This window comes from Labrus bergylta, chromosome 14 (genome assembly GCF_963930695.1).
Source record: "Labrus bergylta chromosome 14, fLabBer1.1, whole genome shotgun sequence".
Classification (NCBI taxonomy): Eukaryota; Metazoa; Chordata; class Actinopteri; order Labriformes; family Labridae; genus Labrus; species Labrus bergylta.
In genome coordinates, this window is record NC_089208.1 from 7,981,797 (window position 1) to 8,002,465 (window position 20,669).

General features: G+C 38.9%; 2 protein-coding genes across 7 annotated transcripts in view; both read right to left on the minus strand.

Annotated features, from left to right (window-relative positions):
• Window positions 1–1,299, minus strand: part of LOC109995255 (arrestin red cell) — a 29,613-nt gene extending 28,314 nt beyond the window's left edge. Inside the window, exon 1 of one of the 5 annotated variants that reach the window (XM_020648917.3) lies at window positions 953–1,299. In XM_020648917.3, the coding sequence (XP_020504573.1) occupies window positions 953–975 (23 nt within the window). In that variant the 5' untranslated portion in view covers window positions 976–1,299. The remainder of the gene's footprint in view (window positions 1–952) is intronic. The other 4 variants (XM_020648919.3, XM_020648916.3, XM_020648918.3 and 1 more) reach the window with 4 other exon arrangements.
• Window positions 1,300–3,594: 2,295 nt separating this feature from the next.
• Window positions 3,595–20,521, minus strand: ap4m1 (adaptor related protein complex 4 subunit mu 1). Of its 2 annotated transcripts, none has more exons than XM_065963216.1 (16): window positions 20,359–20,521; window positions 19,645–19,703; window positions 19,228–19,313; window positions 18,790–18,896; window positions 18,108–18,204; window positions 16,424–16,534; window positions 16,216–16,293; window positions 14,652–14,714; window positions 14,167–14,233; window positions 11,527–11,580; window positions 10,623–10,729; window positions 9,389–9,480; window positions 7,663–7,707; window positions 7,193–7,243; window positions 5,074–5,191; window positions 3,595–4,031 (listed from the first exon to the last, which is right to left on the minus strand). In XM_065963216.1, coding segments are annotated over exons 1-16 (1,329 nt in total). In that variant the 5' UTR covers window positions 20,361–20,521; the 3' UTR covers window positions 3,595–3,839. The 2 variants fall into 2 exon arrangements, with proteins under 2 accessions (XP_065819288.1, XP_065819289.1); XM_065963217.1 differs by having other exon boundaries at window positions 19,645–19,706.
• Between the last annotated feature and the right edge of the window lie 148 nt (window positions 20,522–20,669).

A 20,669-nucleotide genomic window follows, 5' to 3' on the forward strand; every position in this document is an offset into this window, starting at 1 on the left:
TCACAACCTTACAGAGCTCGCCGAAGCCCTGAGGAAACCTGACAATCAGTCAATCCAGCAGGTGTAATATTGAAGTCAACACAGCATCTTCATATGTCAAAAAAACAAACAAACCGAGGTTTGTTATCACGGTTTATCTGCTCACTCAAACTGGGGTTGTTTTTTTTTGTAATTTAGCAATTCTCGTTTATTTTAAAGATGCAACAAGAGAGAAAAAATTCAAAAACAAGTCTCCAAACTCACCAAAATACATTTACAGGTAATTATCTGAACACCCGAATAACCCTTCAATAGTAGCAGGCTAACATCAGATAGCCAGCGCACTCCCACCAAACTTCATTTGAATATATTCATTTTCAACATTTCTCCTGTAAATCGGGGAGAAAAACGAAAGTGTGTGTGTTTCCTTTAATAATTAAAGTCCTGTGTTTAAATCGGCTTTGATGCCATCCATAAAGCATCACCAGATTAAATATTCTCGGGTGTTTTAACACTTGATTCCCCCTTGTCGATACCGCCCACCACGGCCGTATTTTGTTGGAAAGGCACCGTGGGAATTCCTACCCACAACACTAAATCGTGTTTTTGCATAAAATATGCTGCTGTGTGTGTTTTGTGGAGTATATAATGTACATTTCGTGTTGATGATTGGTCAGATATTTAGGTGTAGAGAAAAGAGATTTGACAGATATGTGAGCAGCGTCCTGTTAGCTAACCCCACCCTGCTGGGCTAACTTCGCCTCCTGCGAACGAGGTCATCACAGCAAAGATGAAGTCACGATCCCGGAGCCCACTCGGCGCTGTTTATGTCAAGTTATTGTCATGAAGCTGGTAAATCTGAGCTGCACAAAACTCCCTCTCCTGGGCCAGCATCAGCTCGGCTAACGCTTAGCAAAGTACGCGAGAGCTGATGCTAACTAGCTTTTTAGCATCTGTAGCTTAGCCGTCCTACCTGGTGCCCGCCTTGTCCCCCATCTCCTCGGCAGGCGGACTGCGGCAAGATCCAGACAAAATGAGCCCGGACCGGCGGTGTGTTGTCTGTAGAAGCTGTGTGTTTGTGCTGCAGCTCCGTTCACCCGTCCATCCACATCCGCGCACTGCTAAATAGTTAGTATGCTAATTTAATTTAGCGCCGCCTCGGCTCCTCTGGCTTCCGCAAAGGCTGTGTGTGTGTGTGTGTGTGTGTGTGTGTGTGTGTGTGTGTGTGTGTGTGTGTGTGTGTGTGTGTGTTTCTGTGTGTTTCTGTGTGTTTCTGTGTGTGTGTGTTTGTGTTCGGTGTGTGTGTGTTTCTGTGTGTGTGTGTTTGTGTTCGGTGTGTGTGTGTTTCTGTGTGTGTGTGTGTTTGTGTGTGTGTTTCTGTGTGTGTGTGTGTGTGTTTCTGTGTGTTTCTGTGTGTGTGTGTGTGTGTGTGTGTGTGTGTGTGTGTGTGTGTGTGTGTGTGTGTGTGTGTTTCTGTGTGTGTGTGTTTGTGTTCGGTGTGTGTGTGTTTCTGTGTGTGTGTGTGTTTGTGTGTGTGTTTCTGTGTGTGTGTGTGTGTGTTTCTGTGTGTTTCTGTGTGTGTGTGTGTGTGTGTGTGTGTGTGTGTGTGTGTGTGTGTGTGTGTGTGTGTGTGTGTGTGTGTGTGCAGCGGCTGCAGATCATGTTGCGCAACACTGTCTTCAGAAACATGACAACAAGAAGCTGGGTTAAATGTTGATTCATCGTGAAGATAGTGGGAACATGTTTAAGTGTCATTACAACCAGACACAATGAATTACTGCATCACATACACCTGTTATACACCTGATATACACCTGTTATACACCTGATTATACACCTGTTATACACCTGATATACACCTGTTATACACCTGATATACACCTGTTATACACCTGTTATACACCTGTTATACACCTGATTATACACCTGTTATACACCTGATATACACCTGATATACACCTGTAACCAAGCCTGTCCTAAAAGATTGCACTTTCAGTTATTGGTCAAAATTAAATCTTATTTCTATTATCTCATATAGGCTATTATAGCGACTTTCTCAGTATTGCCTGATTTAGGTCTACAGCTTGTTAAGTTGTGTCATTTATACCATTTGTCTTTGTCTTTTGGTATTTTACCCACATTTTGCACACATGCTAAAGAAACAGTTGTATTGCATCAAAAGTCACCAAGACAAATTCCTTGTATGTGTATGTGTCATGTACTTGGCAATAAAAACAGATTGTGGTTCTGATTGTTAGGTTTCTTGGTTTGATTCTGCCGAATATCCTATACTTGACATTGCATCAATAAATGTATCAAACATATAATTGGTAAAAAAATATAATTGTTAAAAAAATAAATTAAAGTTACCACAGTGGGGACATTTGCAGTGCTAACGCTGGAAAATTTATACTTGATGAAGAGTGATACACTCAGTGGCGGTTCTAGACCACTTTTACTGAGAGGGGCCAAACTGGGGCCAGTTGTTTTGTCAGAGGGGAAAATTAAACCCAGATGAAAAATAGACGAAGATGATGGCTTTAAAAAAAAAAAAAAAAAAAAATATATATATATATATATATATATATGTGTGTGTGCCAATAATAGTGCACAACATTAAATACCATGTATTATATTTGTTTCAGTAACAGTATTTAATACTAGATTGTGAGTCTGGTTGTTGAGTCCAATACAGTGTATGTGTTATTAGGGGAGGCTCTTCCTTTTGTAGGGGTGGCCACAGGGGGGACCAAGTGTTACAGGGGCACTGGCCCCTGTTGGCCCCTGCCTAGAACCGCCCATGGATACACTGAAAATGGTAAACTAATCATATTGTCTTCACTTCATGCTTGCTTTTTAATGTGTCTGTCAGTTGTTATTTGCTGAGTATTTTTTTGAGTAATTTCTTGTTGACAGCAAAAGCCTGAGATGAGATTTAAACCAGCTTCATGTCTGTCAGGTATGAAGCTGCAGCATGCACTGCAAGACCTGCATCCGGAAAAAAAGACTCATCTTCACCCTCATCCTCCTTAGGTTTCTGAACTATTCCTTTAATGGGTCCGAACTTTAAATTGACTTAAAACATCAACCTTGTTGTGCACTGTGCGCAACTCAAACAGTTTTTTTCTTTAACTTTTTAATTATCAGTGCAGTTTTTCTGCTTGCATTTGCTTTGCTGCTGTTAACACTTAAAATGTCCCCGCTGTGGGATTAATAAAAGTAATAAAGTGTTTATCTTATTTTTAAAAGGTTAAAAGCTACTTTGAAAAACCATTAAATCTTAAAGAGAATCTGAACAAGTTGTTGGATAAATTAAAAGTATATGTGGATCATCTGTAGACTACTGATTAGTGCGCACACCCAATGTACGGAGGCTGTTGTCCTCCAAGCATGTCAGAATATGTTCTGTACTGAAATGTGTCCAGTACTTTTGTGCAGGAGTGTATCTGCAATTGTATGAATTCATTCCTGGCATACACACCGGTCTTGTGTGACGTCTTCATGTTTATTTAAAACGATAGATATTTAAAGTAACAGAGATTGTATCGTTTTAAAACACATGGTATTAAAATGTATCAAACTTCCATGAGAACAAACAAAAACACAAACACATGATCATGTAAAGATAACACATGGCTTCATATTTTATTTAAACACAAACAAATAAAGGTACATTGTATTATTATCTGTTGAGCTGAGATAAATTCAAACACAAAAACAGAATAACATGTTCTCATTGGAGCCAAAGAAATGTACAGATAAAACATGAACTGTATAATGGCCCCAAAGTCTATAAACCAGATTTTCCTGCAGCTCCATCATAAAACTGACGGGTACTTTGAAGCAGAGGTTTTTGGGGGTTAAACTCTGATGATGTAGGAGTCAGAGTGTGTGACATAGCGGACCCAGCGCTGCGACGGGCCGGGCTGGACGGGTGACAGGCGGAGGAAGCGGATCTGAAGCCCTGTGACAGTGAGTTGAGGCAGCTCGAAGCTCAGACCGACTGGACCGACCTCCAACATGGAGGCCGAGCTGAGACCAGGGACCTCCAGCTGGAGCAGACAAGAGGACCATAAAACAGTAATAATCATGATCTTTTGTTTATTGAGCAGCAACAGGCTTTTTCATGATTAAAAAGAATGTATTTGTCATCAGGTAAAAATGCTGCTCTAAATAGATTAAATCCAGTGAACAAGCATAAGAAAACATTTGATTTTAAAGGTGCACTGATTCCCTGATCATTCCCTGCTCAATTTCCTTTAAAGACATGATGACCACAATTTCCCAGTTTGGGATCAATAAAGTAAATCTTTCTATCTATGATTGGTGCAAATAAGCAGTTGTTTATTTTCACAAATTAAAACATACCAAAACTCAAATCTTACCAAGTCTATTTGTCTAACATCTAGTCAAAACTATTTTATTAAACTTGATGTAAGCTACTTTAACCTGACAAATCCAAATAAACATCTAACTTCATATATAAAAATATATAGAAAAAGGTCTACAGGGCTTGTAGCTGTAACAAACTGCCAATGTAGCAGGTCAAATTGTAATGTCTTATTTTTGTAAAAAACTAAACTTTACACATCATTTCTAGGCAATAAATACTGCAGATTTTTTTAAAGATGACAAAAATGATTTTTACGTGCGTTTTAAATTAAAGGATTGACCAACATCCCTTCTGTTTACATGGCGGAGGCGGGGTTTATGACCTATACTGCAGCCAGTCAGCAGGGGGAGCTCTAAATATCTCGGCTTCACTCCCAGGCAGCTGTTGCTCTGTCCATCTTAATATACAGTCAATGGGCTGTATTTAGACTGACGGGTAAGTTCATGAGATGATGTCATAATATTAAAAAATGTTGCCGTCTTACATTAGCATGTTATAGGGCTAAGTATATTTGCAAGAACTTGGTAATATGATACGTGATTCAATTGTAAACAAGGAGACACATTTTGCTCCTTTTCTAAAAAGGGTTAGGGCTTTTAGCAAAAACTTGGCAACAAACCTTTTGCCGATAACAGCAGGTTTCGTGTCCTTTACCAAAAGTATCAATACGTGTGATTGTGTGTGTTTGTGTTCATAATAACCTTGAACAGTGCAGACAGTTGTGTTCCTCCAGTGAAGCGGGGGATCTTCCACTCAACAGCGCGACTCTGCTGCTTCAGCTCGGCACTCTGATCTGGGCTGCTGAGCTCTTGAGACAAACTGAACCCACAATACACACACACACACACACACACACACACACACACACACACACACACACACACACACACACACACACACACACACACACACACACACACACACAGTGATTTGATTGATAATCCAGTTGAGAGCTTTCACATGATTTCACTCTGTCACAGCATCATTCAACCACAGAGCTTCAGTCAGGGCGTTTTGGTGTGTTTGTGTGTTTGTGTGTTTTTGTGCATCATGGTTTCAAACTGTATGTGTTTTTTTTTTTTTTAAAGTTTGGCAGGCAATCACAGCAGCTTTGTGCTTCTTGAGATGTGAATTAAAACAAAGACCCTGGAGGGGTTTGTTATTTCTTATTTCAACGCAGCCTGCCCGTGGATGCACAAAGATGCAAACCTCTGACAGGCCAATTTATTTTGAACATCATCCTTCACACACGCAGCTCGTCCATGTGTCGATGCACACGGAACTTCTTTTTTTTTTTTCTTCTTCTTCTTTTTCCTGCCGGCCTCCTAGTAAAATGTTCCTCCTGAAGTCAACATCATATGATGTGTACATCACACAAGGGTTGAGTGAGCGGTTCTATCTTTGAGTACATGTTAAAGCTGTTTCATACCTTTACTGCTCACCGAGAGAGCAACTCGGGAAGATTTCAGGGGCAGTCTGTCCTGACATTTCTAGACATTTTCAGAAGTGCATGTGTGAAAACAGGTTTTTTCACAAAGACCATTGTTACATAAGAAGTAGAAATACTGTGTTCTTGGTGATATATGAACACAGTATTTCTTCTATTTATTTACACAAACACATAAGTACACATTAGTACACTGGCTCCCAGTTACTGCTCACATTAAATTTAAGTCTGCTGCTCGCTTACAAAACAGTGACAAAAACGGCTCCTATATGTATGTATATTTGCGTAATTTAGACAGTGTGCAGGAGTTTGAAATTGGCACTAGGTGTGAGGATTTATATTTTTGCATCCATCATCTACATTGCTTTTACCGTTTGGGGTCGCGGGGGGGATGGAGCCGATCCTAGCTGTAATTGGGCGAGAGGCGGGTTACAATCTGGGCTGACATGTAGAGACAGACAACCAGGCACACTCACATTCACACCTACATGCAACCTAGAGTCACCAATTAACCTAACGAGCACGTCTTTGGACTGTGGGAGGAAGCCGTGGCACCCGGAGAGAACCCACGCTGTAGTATTGAAATTGTTACCGACATTGTTTGATTTAGTATCATCACTAAGTTTTAAATTCTCGTATCTTGACAACTCTGGTTTGCACCACTCCTCTCAACCCGATAGAAAGGTCAGACCGGTCTCTTTGGATAAACAGTAGGTGGTTATAAGAGGCCATTTCACTCTCATTGAAGGGATAGATCATCCATGTTTTAAGAGGAAGTCACAGCTACAACCAGATGATTGTTTTTAGTCTGGATGGAGTGTGAAATTAAAGAGAGACACATTTCTTACTAAGTTAAATTTAGCTGCTTAATGTGGACGTTCTCTAAAAGGTCTTACCTCTCTAACTTGTCTCAAAGTATTGCTGCATCAGAAAACTGAAAGCTCCACCTCATGTCAGGGAAACTGACGGTCCACGAATCATTGACTTACATTTCCATAAGTTTTAAATAACAAATAAGGAGCGCCTCATTCTGCTCTATAAGGCGACCTACTTTGTTAATGTTGTTTCATATTCAAAAACCCAGCTGCCCTCTAAAAATTAACAGTTTTCAACATTTGATTCTTGTCCGTAGAAACAGGACCTCTCTGCCTGTAAACAACTTTCTGTCTGGACTGAAACATTTCTCTTTTTGTTCACAGAGCTTATAGACACAACAGCTATGGAGGACCTAAACATCAAGTCATATTCAAATAATAGCTGATAGAAGCGGAGCAGAACGGACTCAGGTCTGCAGCCAGGTGAGTTTTTACATACAGACTCATTTTCATAACAAACACGAGAGACCAGCAGCTGATTTGAATGAAGCAGCTCACCTCACAGAGCCTTTAGGGACAGGGACAGACGCACACACGTTGATGGCAGCGCTGTGGGAACAATGACATCATCAGCAACATCAACATGCACTAATCCTCAGTATGTTTATGTACACGGTGTACCTGAGTGATCACCTGTCAGACCAAAGCCTACTAAAGTACAACCCTAAAGTAACCCTAACCCTAACCATTTGTCTCATTTGAAAGGTTATTATCTAAATAACTGATTCTCTAAGAGGCTAAATCACAAACTTTTTATGAACAAAGTTAAGATTAAAAAAAATGTCCAAAAAATCAAAAAGATTAGTGTACCAGAACTTTTCTGGTTCATTCTGATTAATCTGGTGACTTTTTAGAGGCGCTTATCTCCTGAATTTGGTATCACTGGACTTAACGAGGTAATTGTTTAACAAGCACATAACATAGCTCCCTGATATATCTGGTTTTAGAGTAAGTACATACAAACTGACCTCTTTGGTGGCAGATCACAGCGGACCTTCAGATACATCAGCAGCCTGCAAAAGAAAAAGGAAAAATATATCCATGTATATCAAATCTACATTTTCAGGTTGTGGTGTTTTTATTTCACATTTTTAGACTTCTAGTTTTAGGTGTAAGAATACCAAAATATATGAAAAACAATCAGCATGAGGAAACACCATAGACTGCAGCTGATGGTTCAATTGGTAGAGACGGTTATCTCTCAACCAGAAGGTTGGGGGTTCGATCCCCAGCTCCTGCAGCAACATGTCTGATGCTTCCGCTGCTTCATCAGCGGTGTATTAATGTGTAAGGATGGGATTAGTTACTTCTGATGGTCACTTTACATAGTAATCCATCAGTGTGTGAATGTGTAAGTGTGACCTGTGGTGTGAAAAGCGCTTTGAGTAGTCAGAAGACTAGAAAAGTGCTTTACAAGCTTAAGTCCATTTATCATTTACAAAGATGGACGGAACAACATTCCCCTGGGAGTAAATCCCAAAAATGTGGAGCTCCCTCTGCTGAATGACTGCAGATCAGGACATAAGCCCCGCCTCCTCCATCTTTACAGATGGGACATGGGACAAACTTTGATTTTGAAATACATGTCACATTTTGATCAAACATGGTTTCTGTCTGTAGTTTGTTCTTATCATGCTTTTTAATGCCCAAGTGTACTTTTTTTTAAAGTTTAGTTTTAATTAGTTACTTGATGCCAAAAACAGCGGATGTAACACCATGATTGACAGCTCTGTTGACAAATGAGACTCCTGCGTCAATTTGTTATCAGCTTAGAGGAGGAACAGTAAGAGGAACTGTTACAAACACTAACATAGGAGTCTTTGAACCTTCGATAACAGTGACTGTCTGCTTCTAACCAACATGACAATCTGATCTGCTGTGGGCCACACCCACCTGAGGGATCTTTGACCTTTTATCGCTAAGTTTCATGTGTAGGTTTTTGTTAAAGAAAGGGGCGGGACTTCAATTTTGGCGGCTCCACCTGCCGATCTTTACTTCTTAGATTGGCTCCAAAATTATTTCACCAGAACAAAATGTCAGCAGTCGTGGCAGGAGTACTTTGGCTTAAATGTTTTACAACAGGAGGAGATGGAGATGTGACGTCCATCCTTTTATACAGTCAAGGAGAAATACATTTAGAACTCAGAGCATGTTTTATTGTGGAGCTGTACATTGTAAGTTGGGAAGTGACTATTCTTTTGACCAATCAACAGGCTGCAGCGCGTCTACCTCCACCCTTTAGGGTCGGATCGGCACCCCAAAAGAAGGGAAGAAAAAAGTAGGACAGTACAGATCAGTTTTTTTGGTACCATTCCCAACTTTTGACAGTGAGAACACCAATAAATGCGTACCGTACCAAATCAAACTGGAACACTTAGTGGAAACAGGACATTATATTCTACTGTTGAACTAAAACTCAACAGACGAAGGGGCGCTTCTCCGGGATGTTATTGACCAAGAAATGACAGTGTGTACACAGCGGACGTTAATGCCGCACTCAAAGGAAGTCTTGCCTGGAATTCGTTCAACGCTAACCGCTTGATCAACAGAATTATGGAGTAATTAACATCCATTCTGAGGTGCATGTATCGTCTGTCAGACGGCGATAGACAATGATTGCCAAAGGGTTCAAAGATTTAATGCATGCAAACATGACTTTAGGAGCAGAGAGTTTGAGTGTGTGAGTGAGTGTACCTTCCTCCGCTGTCTCTCTCGATTGTCGGGAAGAGTCTGAAAGGAGGAGCTGAGGGCAGATTATCACTCAGCTGATACTGCATCACTGTTTGCTGCGAAAAAGAAAAGAAGAAGAAGATGAAGAGGAAGACAGAGGAATAATGATTTGGCAAAAATCCATCCAGTCACCTGTTGAGTTTAAAATTGATAATGAATGTGTAATAGAGGAAGGAAGCTGTTACAAAACATTGTCAATATACGTATTAGTACAATTCAAACAGTGCAGTTCTTGGTCATTAAAAGTATTGGGTGCATACTTTTATTTTTGTTGCCATGGTATCAAAACACAACTAAATTGTTTGATTTTTACTAAAATCATATCAAAGTTAAACATATATATAGTATCGTGATAACCCCATGGGGTAGTTCATCAGTAAGTCCATAAGTTTTTCAATTGTCCAAAAAAAAAAAAGTCAGTCAATAAATCTTGATGTAAATAATTCTGTCTCTGGCTATTACTGCCTTCGCTGTTTATTTTTAACGCTGTCTCACTTCCTCAGTTTCAGAGTGCTTCTCACATGCGTTAAATGTTGCTAGGTTACTAAAGTTAAACACCAGTTACCTTGGTAATGAGCGTTAGGTGTGTTCCTTTATATAAGTCAGGAAACAAGTCCTCAAATAAATCGGAAAAAAAGACCTTAAATAAGGTTAGTAAACGAGTCATAAAGACGTCAGTGAACAAATCCTGAGTCCTCTGATGAATCCTTTAATCATTTATACAAAGTCAATAATCAGATATTAAGTGTGTAAACAATTCTGTAAATCCATGAATTAGTCAGATAATCATCTGTGAAAGAGTTAGTAAGTCTTTAAATCTGTCAATGAACATATCAGTCCATGCATACAGTGAGTCGTAATTTTTTTTTTGGGCTTTTAATGCCTTTACTGTAGAGATAGGACAGTGGATAGGGTCGGAAATCAGGGAGAGAAAGAGAGAGAGAGTGGGGAACGACATGCGGGAAAGGAGCCACAGGTCGGATTAGAACCCGGGCTGCCCGCTTGGAGGACTACAGCCTCTGTACATGGGGCGCGCACACTAACCACTGAGCCACCAGCGCTCCAGTGAGTCGATATTTAAGTGTGTGGATTTGCTGACATTCAGTGATTGTTGTTTGATGGACGTTTTGCAGAGTTATCACAGAGACAGGACGAGAAGAAATGAAATGCAGTAACACAGTGAGTATTTTGAGAGCACCTCTCCCTGACTGGGACACAGGCGGAGGATCCGGTTGCTGTCGAACTCATCCAGTCGGACCGCCTGGTGGAAGCTGCACTCGTCGACACGAACAGAAGAGCCGTAACCTGAGGACGGGAAAACACACAGGGAAAAAAAAAAAAATCAGAGACCCAAACACCTGAAACAACATGAAAGATTCCCCTGCAGAGTAGAGTGAGACACGTTTTAGACCAGATAAAACCAAATCCTCGACTCACTGAGGAGGATTTTAATGCTCTGGTTCAAACTGTTGCCTCACTTTTCAGACATTTTTACTCGTAAACAATGACTCCTGTATCACTGTCCTGTTAAATCTATGAAAAAAGAGAATGGAACAAAGACAAATAAATCTATAATAAAGGCAATAACATCATCATTCATAACGATGTTGAAGAATAATTAGAGAAAGTGCAGATTTCAAAGACGCAGATGAGCTGTCTAAATCCAGCCTGAAAAAAAAAAAAAAGGTGAACAAATAAACAGTGAAGTAAAGACACACGAGCGTAAGTGTTTGGACGGTGCTGTCAGCCTCTATAAAACTCAACTGCAGGAAATTAAAAGATGGAGGAAATGAAGTCATCCTGTTGACGGATTAAAAACATGCTGTGTGTGTCGCTGTGGATTTAAAACATGAGAACAACAAAACTGACTTATTGTTGTTTTCACTCTTTAAATTATGATGGAAACTAAAGAAAGAGAAGGTGACAGGTTAAGGTTTGGTTTTAATATGACTACAGGTGCTCTGGTGGGTTTGAGTTATTTACATTCATTCATTTATTTGTTTCACATTTTGAGGTGGCAGTAGCAGTTTCATTCAAATCTGTGACCAGACTTGTGTGTGTGCATGTGTGCATGTGTGCGTGTGTGTGTGTGTGTGTTTCACCTCTGAGCTGTGACTTGCCAATGCTGAATTCTTCATTCAGGCCGATCCGCATTTCTGTAAAATCAGGACATCATTTTAGGATTTTTAAACTTTGATATTGTATTTAAAATGACGACGTGGATACCTGTTTTGATACCATGGCAACAAAAATACAAGTCACAAAAACAATGAGCCAATTGTTGCTCTTTTTTGCACTTGAATTGCACATTTGCACAACTTCACTTCGCACTTTAATAACTTGGTAGGAATTCCCATTTTGGTATGAGCTCTTCACTGATTTTATTGCTACGTTTTATTATGTTTTCTATTTTGTTGCGCTGTCTGATTTTTTAAATTATTTTCCGTTTATTTTTTATGGTGATGTTGTCCTCGTGTTTCTTGTCTTCTGTGTGCGACTGCTGCAACACAAATTTCCCCTTGTGGGACAATAAAGAATCTAAATCTGAATCTGAAGTCAACCAGTAGTGGGTCATTTCTTATTTTTATTTACCAAAAATGGCAGGCCGACTCCTGCACACTGTCTGAATTACACTAATAAGTCTTCAATGTTTCACAAATACGTTTAGGATTTAGACAGTGCAGTCTGTTTTATGTTTTTTTTTCTTTTGATACGATCAATCTTTGAATGAACAGAGATTGTATTGTTCAAACAGAAACACCTTTTAACATCAACAGAGAGTTTTAATTAAATACCCTCCCTCATAAAGTCCTGCTTCAGATTGTTTTTAATTAACTGTGACGATAATGTGGGTTAGTTGATGCATTTCTGTTTATGTCAAGTCCTGACATATAAAGTGAAACTGTCCAGATAAAAACAAAAAAGCAAAATGTTATTTTCTATAATGTCCTCTGAATCTGACTGGAAAAATTAAAAAAAAAAAATCCTATAATCAGTATCTGAAAAGATGAGATGGAAACTATTGCCATATCAGATGTATTCATCGATTGTGTATGATTAAAGGAGCACTGTGGAGTTTTGGTGGTGACATTTGAAAGTAGGAGAAGTGAAACAATTTTATATTTTCTGAACTTAATACTCAAACTTTAATCAAAGGAAAAATGGATCTCTGGAACACTGTTTGGAGCTAAAAAGCTACCAGGAGAGTTACGCTTTCACTTTTGCAGACCCTCCTCCATAACTTCTCATGTAGCATTTTATCTTCAAACAGTGTTACAGGGACAAAATTTTCCTCTGAGGACGGTTTGTGTAGAGAGTTAAAAACCACATAATCAGTACACTTCTCCAAATTTGACATTTCTCCACCAAAACTCCATAGTGCTCCTTTAAATCAGATTTAGCAGCAGGTTTTTATTAGTAAACTAAAGATCCAGGCAAAGCACTTTATATTATTATGAAACACCCCTATTCACTATAAGAACCTGGTTCCTTGCTTTAATGTCGCTCTGTTGTGTCTGTTTTGATTCTGTTATTGTGTATATGTTGTGTTTCTTAAGTGTGTTTGATGGTTTTTATAAAAGTGGTACCTCGTGTGTTACCTTGTGATGTTGAACACATTTGAATATGCAAGTCAAAGACAAACTTCTGCCTTTGGATGCAAAAATAGGTAAATGATTTTCTGTTTTATTCTGACATCAACGCAAACAAAGAACGGACATTCGTTGCTGTTTGACTGAAACTGAAAATAAAATTGACAAACTCTTGTCCTAATTACAGACACATATGCTGTTGTTGAACTTTGTTTTGTCTGTATGATAAAAGGTAAATATAATAATAAAAAAATTATAAGAACACAAAAAACCCTGAAACATATGCGCATTATTTAAAATGAATTAATCTTTTTGGTCTATTAAGAGATACCTTAACAGCTTTTATTGGACAACCAACAGTTCATAACCAAAAAAATGGACATTTAGCGTCATCATTGACAAAGACAAGCAGAAAGTTATTTCACTTTAGATAAAATAAGTATGTGATTAAATGAACAATTGCTCAAAACAATTGATATATATTAAAAATGGTGCTAACCTTACTTTCCTTTAAGTGAATAAATCTGCTCATCGCTGCAGTTCTAAAATTGACCAATGATGAAAATGAAGCGACATAATAAAGTTTATAAAACATACAATCCAGTTCAACATCTTCTGAACTTTTGTCTTTTCAACTCAAACAAACTGCAGCACAATTATTGGATTATTAAATGTCAAGTAGATCATAAAAACACACTTGTAGCTTTGAAACTGAAATTAACTGATCGACTTTGAATGTAGCACAGGAGAGAGAGAGACTACAGACACAAACAGAGTCAGTTCAGAGTCAACAGGAACAGTGCTGAGGAATGAACAGACGGTCAAGCTAAAGCCCTTCTCATACGAGTCCAGAGCCATGCTGACATTTATTTGACTTTCTATAAATGCTTTGTGTAATTCAATGTATTCACTGTATCAGCACCCCTACCATCTGCCTTGCTGTGAATTTCCCTGAATACTTCCTCACTAATAGAATACTAATATACTATTAGTGTATATGTTTCAATCATATTTTCACATCAAGGCCGAGGCAGGAAAAAATTCTGAGTAAAAGTCAGGGTGAAAAATGAGGCGGTTTGTGTTCTCATATGCAGCTCAATTTTCTGGAGTTTTGATATCAGCAGTCTGTACACCTGATGCGATCAATCTCACCTGAGCAGCTCGGCATGTAGCACTTGACTTTGATCTCTCCCTCGATGTCGGCCTTCATCACCACTCCCTGCAGCACAAAGCATCATCATCATCATCATCATCATCATCAGCAGCAGCAGCAGCAGCAGCAGCAGCAGCAGCAGCAGCAGACAGAGAAACCAGGTCAATGAATAAATACTGTTTTCTTTATTACTGTTTCTCTCTGAGCACCTGGAGAGAAGAGTCTGAAACATTATATAACATCATAAATAATGGTACTAATAAAAAGACATGAATATATATGTCTGCTTGATTATAAGACCATGACTGTATGTTTACTTCCACTGTATTTAAAAGACTCAACTAGTTAAGAGTTGAAACTTAGTCAAATCTTGAACCTCTCTGTGCAACATTTCATTTGATCTCCTCTGATCAAATCAAGAAAATTGTTATTCTAAATGTCAGTGTTCCAGTAATGGCTGTTTATATCACGTTTTGTTACTCACGTTGGAGCCGATGACGACCGACATCCTCTCTATCACGTCCACAAATATCTCACTCTTCCCTCCCTGGAAAAAAACAGAAAGACACAAAAGAAGAAAAAAAAAAGCCCATCAATGGAAAATTTTCTTTTTTGGTTTCAGGAAGTCCAGCGGGGACGTGACTATTTACTGGAACATTAAACTGAACACCCAGCCCCCGTAAAAAACAACTCAAACATGATGCCACATGCATTGAACAACTCTGACTTCCTATTGATAATTATAAACATTAAAATGTCTGCATCTCCTTAAACTTTGAGTAACATTTGAGGCTCTAGGGTTTCTACGACAACCAGCACATGAGTTTATGTTCTTTGACTCAGTCAGATCCCAGAAGATCCCAAAATCTGACAACTGTAAATGCACCTCTTCCCACTATTCATATATTTAGCCCATAAAAACAAGTGTAAAGTAGGAATGTTTTCTTGGACATTGATGTGAATTTTCAGCAACATAGCTTACTATGTGGCACAATAAGAAGTGTAAAATAGTCATGTTCTTTTTCTTGGACCTTGATGTGAAGTTAAGATTATTGATAAGCGTTGGGTATTGCAATTTCATACGTGTACAAACAGCAGCTTAATTCAGCTGATGTGTGCTGTGTAAATAAATGCAGGCAATGTGATGCAAGTAGCTCTTGGCCACTTTCATTTTTTTTTTTTTTTTTAAGTAGTTCTCAGATGAAGTAAGGTTGGAGACATCTGCAACAAAGAGTGTAAAACCTAAACTCTGTTCATGAACTGTCACAGAAAAGTAGGATTTATGAAGCAGCAGATGTACGACCTGTTTTAATTCAATTACACGACAGGGTTATCAAAGATCATCAATTTACTTTCTTTAGTTTTAACTTATTGATTTACTGAAAACCCGGCGTGGTTCTCAATCTGAGAATCAAAAACAACGTCAAAGTTCAGAGAATTTGTTTTTGTCCAGATATTCAACTGAAAGCTGGCTGACAGACGTCTCTTCATCCAGATCGACGATTAAAACCAGCAGAATTTTTCTTTTAGGGTTTTACTATTTGATTTTATATTGCTTATTGTATTTTTTTTTATCTTATTGTATTTAAGACAGTACAAGTACTGCTTTCTCATAGCTGTTTACTTCTTTTTCTACATTAATTGATGTTGCACTGAAACTCTGAGAACTATTTATTGTATGTGTACATGTACTTTGCAATAAGAGTGATTCTGATTCTTTGAGCGACATTGAGCGAAGAGTTAACACTCAGAGTTCAGGCATTTAAATCAAATGTCAGACATGTGAAGGAGGCCAACAAAGGGACATCATCAACCTGCTCTTGTCCCCAGTTTGTTCATGATCATGTCTCTAAAGACGAAAATATACTCGTGGAAATTGATGCAAATCTCAAAATTCCCATTCAAGTACTTCCCCAGAGACTTGAAGGACTTCCCCTCCTGGAAAAAAAATGTTCCAGGGCTGACTAATCTTTAATTTTTTAGGTTCTATGTTTTGTCTGTGGCTTTACGTTCAGCTTCCTCAGGTCTACAGGTGAGACGTTGGGTACCTGCTCTCTGCTGGTCTGGATTGGTCTGGTGGCCGCAGAGCTCGGGGCTACTTTACTCTGCTGTGTCTCTGCTCCAAACTAAAGAACAACAAAAAGACATGGCCAACAAAAAGGGCTACTTAAAAGAATGAACAATACAAAGAGAGACTTTTAATGACGACGATAAATTCAGAATCATGTCAAGCTGATGTTTTTAGTTATAACGTACCAGGCCGACGTTGCTGAGGTCGAACAGGCTGAACGGTCGAGAGGAGACCGCCTCAGTCTGGATGAAGTTCTTCAGGACGTCAGAAGATGTGGTCTGGATGTAACCAAAGTCCTGACCCACCAACACACACACACACACACACACACACACACACACACACACACACACACACACAGATAAATTAAGAATTCAGATGTTGCAGCCACTCGTCTCTAAGGTTTTCAAATGTTTCAATTAATCAAAAACTTTTAGCACATGTTTTAAAACGATACAATCTCTGATATTTCAATGATCAGTAGTATCGAAAAGTACCAAACATTACATCTTCAGTCGTATTTGCAACCAAAAGCTTCAGCGAGAGGAAGAGAGCAGCTGTGGTCTGTTCAGATTCACAGGTCGGTAAATACTTTCTCAAGTTCTTTTTTGGCGTCTCATAAAGAACCTAAAGTTATGTTTATTTCTCTTACAAACAAACAAAGAGCAGAGGTGGTGACACTGTCTAAATTACACAAATATGTTGGCAATGTCTTTGTAAAATGTAGACTGTGTAGGGGAATTCATCTGCAATGTTTGGTTATTACAAGAATCAAAGTTTAAAATTCTAGTACTGCGACAACCCTACATCACTAAAAGTATTTTATTATTGCTCAAAAGATGTCCGCTTCAGTCCTGCTCTGATGGTAGCAGTAGTTAGCAACACAGTAATCCTGGTGTGGTTTTTTTGGCTGTATATTTAAAGGGATACTTCACCCACTTGCATTAAGCACTGTATCAGCAGTAAACTGGTAGTATTTTCGAAAGGTCGTGCACCCAGCCCTCATTTCTCCCTGAGACTGGAAAGTTCTCTATTTCTAAGTCTGAAAAGGAGCTTCCAGTGACGCAAATATTGTCATATTGCGTCACTGGAAGCTGTTCCGGTTAGCGGGGTGAAACTACAAAACTAGTTCCTCATATTTTCGACCACTGAAGCTACAGACCAATCACAGATCAGTGGGTGGGAACTCCCAGAATCAAAACTTAACGTCCGCCGCCACGACACAAGACCGGCCTGTCGGCAGCAACCGTCTGGCGGCTATATTGCTGGCCGCCATCGGCCGCTGCCAGCTCAGCAGCGAAGACATAAGGCCTGCCTGTTGGCGGCATTGAGGACGAGGAGCCGGGGGCCGGCTTAAGCTGAGGCAGTCTGGTAGTGTCGGTGCTCTCACTGTTTGTCTATGGACACGGACATAGAGTCTGTTTTCTGCCAGGAATTTCCAAGATCAATTCTTGTAGAAATCTCGGAATCTGGAAATGGCCTCGTGTTGAAGTAAATATGTCTGTAAATGTTTTTATTACTATATTTCTACTGCTATACTGTATATTTTGGAGAAACTGTAACGATCGAATTTCCCTCTGGGATTAATAAAGTATTTCTGATTCTGATTCTGAAATCGAGGACCTTAGTGGGAGTGGCCTGCGGTGCTGTGCATTCTGGGATTAGGTGTCTTTCACCCACATGAGCCAAAAATACACTTTCTGCCTTTTCTGAGTCAAGAAGGCACCAACTTCAAAATGTATTTCACATTTCTACTACATATATGACCCAATGTCAGTACAGATTCATGTTTCAACGGGTGAAGTATCCCTTTAAGGTGGGGTACCTTACGACTTTCATAGGAGAGCTACCTGAGACAAAGACACTCACCACCACCTCGTCCAGCAGCTCATAGATGAGAGCAAAGTTCATCTGCACAGACTTCTCAGACAGGCTGCCGCAGTAATCTTTGACCAGAGCTGTTAGTCTGAAAACACAGAGTCACACAGAGAGAAACAAACGGCTTCATCCTCCCTGTTAACTCATTACAACTAATCATTAAATAAACATCACTCCCAAGCTTCCTGTGTGTGTTTAGGGTCAATATTTTAATGAATAAGGATAAGGATTTTCATATTTCTAGATTTACTTCTTCAAGTGAACAGCAGATTGTGACATAAAATCAGCCATCTAACTGTATTACAGCTTTAAATGAGCAGTGCTGGAAATATACTGACTAGATTTACTCAAGTACTGTAATCACCCAAATATAAGATGACCCCACCTTTTATCAGGTGTGTTTTCAGAAGAAGAAAAAAACGGTCTTATTCTCCTGCTTTCTCTGTAACTACTTCTAAAAAGTAACTGTTTTCATTTTTTACTCTTTTAATCCATGGATCTGTAGTTTCTTTGTAGGTTCCAATATGATCCTGATCTTTATCACAAAACATCCCCGATTTAATACACTTCCTATTTCTTTTCCCTTTTACCGTTTTAATGTTCTCAACTCATGTATGTACTGAATAAACACTACTATCTATCTGTGGATAAATATGTATACATATATAAGTACCTGTTGAGGAACTCAATGACAGTGAAGGGGGAGGAGTCGGCTGTTGTCGTGGCGACCCAGTACAGCCCGCCCTGTCTGACGTGGATGAAGTGAAGATCTTTGTGATTCTGAAAAACAAAAACAATTCAAGACTGTTTAAGGTCCATGGTGTAAAATGTAAAGTAATAACATGACGCTCGTGATGTTAATGTGGAGACTTCATTCGGCTTTGGTTGAACTCATTCATTTTATTCTTTTATTATAGTTTTATTGGTATGTTGTGAATGTGTGAGAGTGAAGCTGCAGGTGACGTACAACCCTCTGAATGAATTCTACAATTCATTCAATTTTCATCAACTTCATTCATTTATCCAACGTGACGCATCAATCATTGAATGCTGCGTACAGAGCCTCCAAACATTCTAACACACACACACACACACACATAAACAGTGTTACCATGACAACTGGAGGCTGGTCTCCAGTCAGCGCTGTGACCTTCTCGTAGAAAATATTGACAGCATCACTTCCTGCTTCTCCGCGGACTGATGACAAAGTTAAGATTTGTTGAATAAGAATGATTTCTTAGTAAGAACAGGATTAGGATTGGTTGGGAACTTTTAGGATTTATTGTTAAAAAGGTATCTCTAGTATATTATCTATCAAAACAGCAATAATCTGAATAACACCAGATGTCAAATGGTATAATAGAAGGATATATCATATTAATATAAAACAACATGTGATGTAACATAAAGTAGATAGACCTAGTGTATGCCTATGAAATATTATATATATTGTGTATATTGATTAAGAAAGAAGGGTTCATCGGTCTGTCACATACATGTTTTGTACGTGACAATAAATGGAGGATACAGTCTTTGTAGATGAGGTGGTCGCCCTTTGAGGACAAGATGAAGACCTGAGAGATCATCCTGCTGTGAGACAGAAAGACAAGTTACAGACAGAGACACACATCGATAAATAAATGCCAAAATAACCCATTTTTGGGATTTTTGCTTTACTTTATCAGTGAAGTGTCATGTTGCAGCTCCCCCTATCGGTGGTATTAAGTATAGTCGGTCAGGTTTCAAGCAAACACGAATTATAATCAATAAAGCCCCATTAATTAATACATTATTTAAATTTATAAAGCACTAATCTTTAGTGTGGGTGACTTGTCTCAAAGAATTTAGCTACAAATAGGCATTAAAAAAAGCAGTGTTAAGTCTTACTGTAGGGAGGGAAATCTATGAGCAAATTCCATTAAATAAACCAACAATTTTAACTTTGCCAAAACATTATTTAAACCCTTGGTAAAAAAGTTTATTTCAACAACACCTTTGTGTCACATTTGTATATTTTAAGTTATTCAATTGCACAATTTTCCAGTCTCAGTTACCATTAGAGCTTTTTATCTGCTGACTTATTTAAGTTCAAAGAGGAGTCACAATGTTTCCACACTGTGCTTTCGACATGCACATTGGGTTTCAAAACTAGTAGAGAGCTCAAACTGAATACATTCAGGAGGAGGTTCCTTTAGAAATCCCGAGAATGTGAACCTTGTGCAGCCGATCCAGTTTTACTCACATGAAGTAGGTTTTCAGTCACACATATTTAATGCAGTGAAGAGGATTGATTACTTAAACTATGAGTTATAATGCCACGGATTGCAGTACAAATCAACGACAGTAAATATTACAAACACTGCTGCTGCTGCTGCTGCTGAGTGCTGCCTGCTCTCTCTGACAGACTTTCTGTTTATTATCCGGCTCAGCAGAAAGAGGATGAGTCCACAGCGCCACCTGCTGTACAGGCGGAACAAACCAACATTTATTTTACAGCATTAATTCAGTCAAATAACATTTTTTTTATTCTAAACAAGCAATTGTTTAAAATAA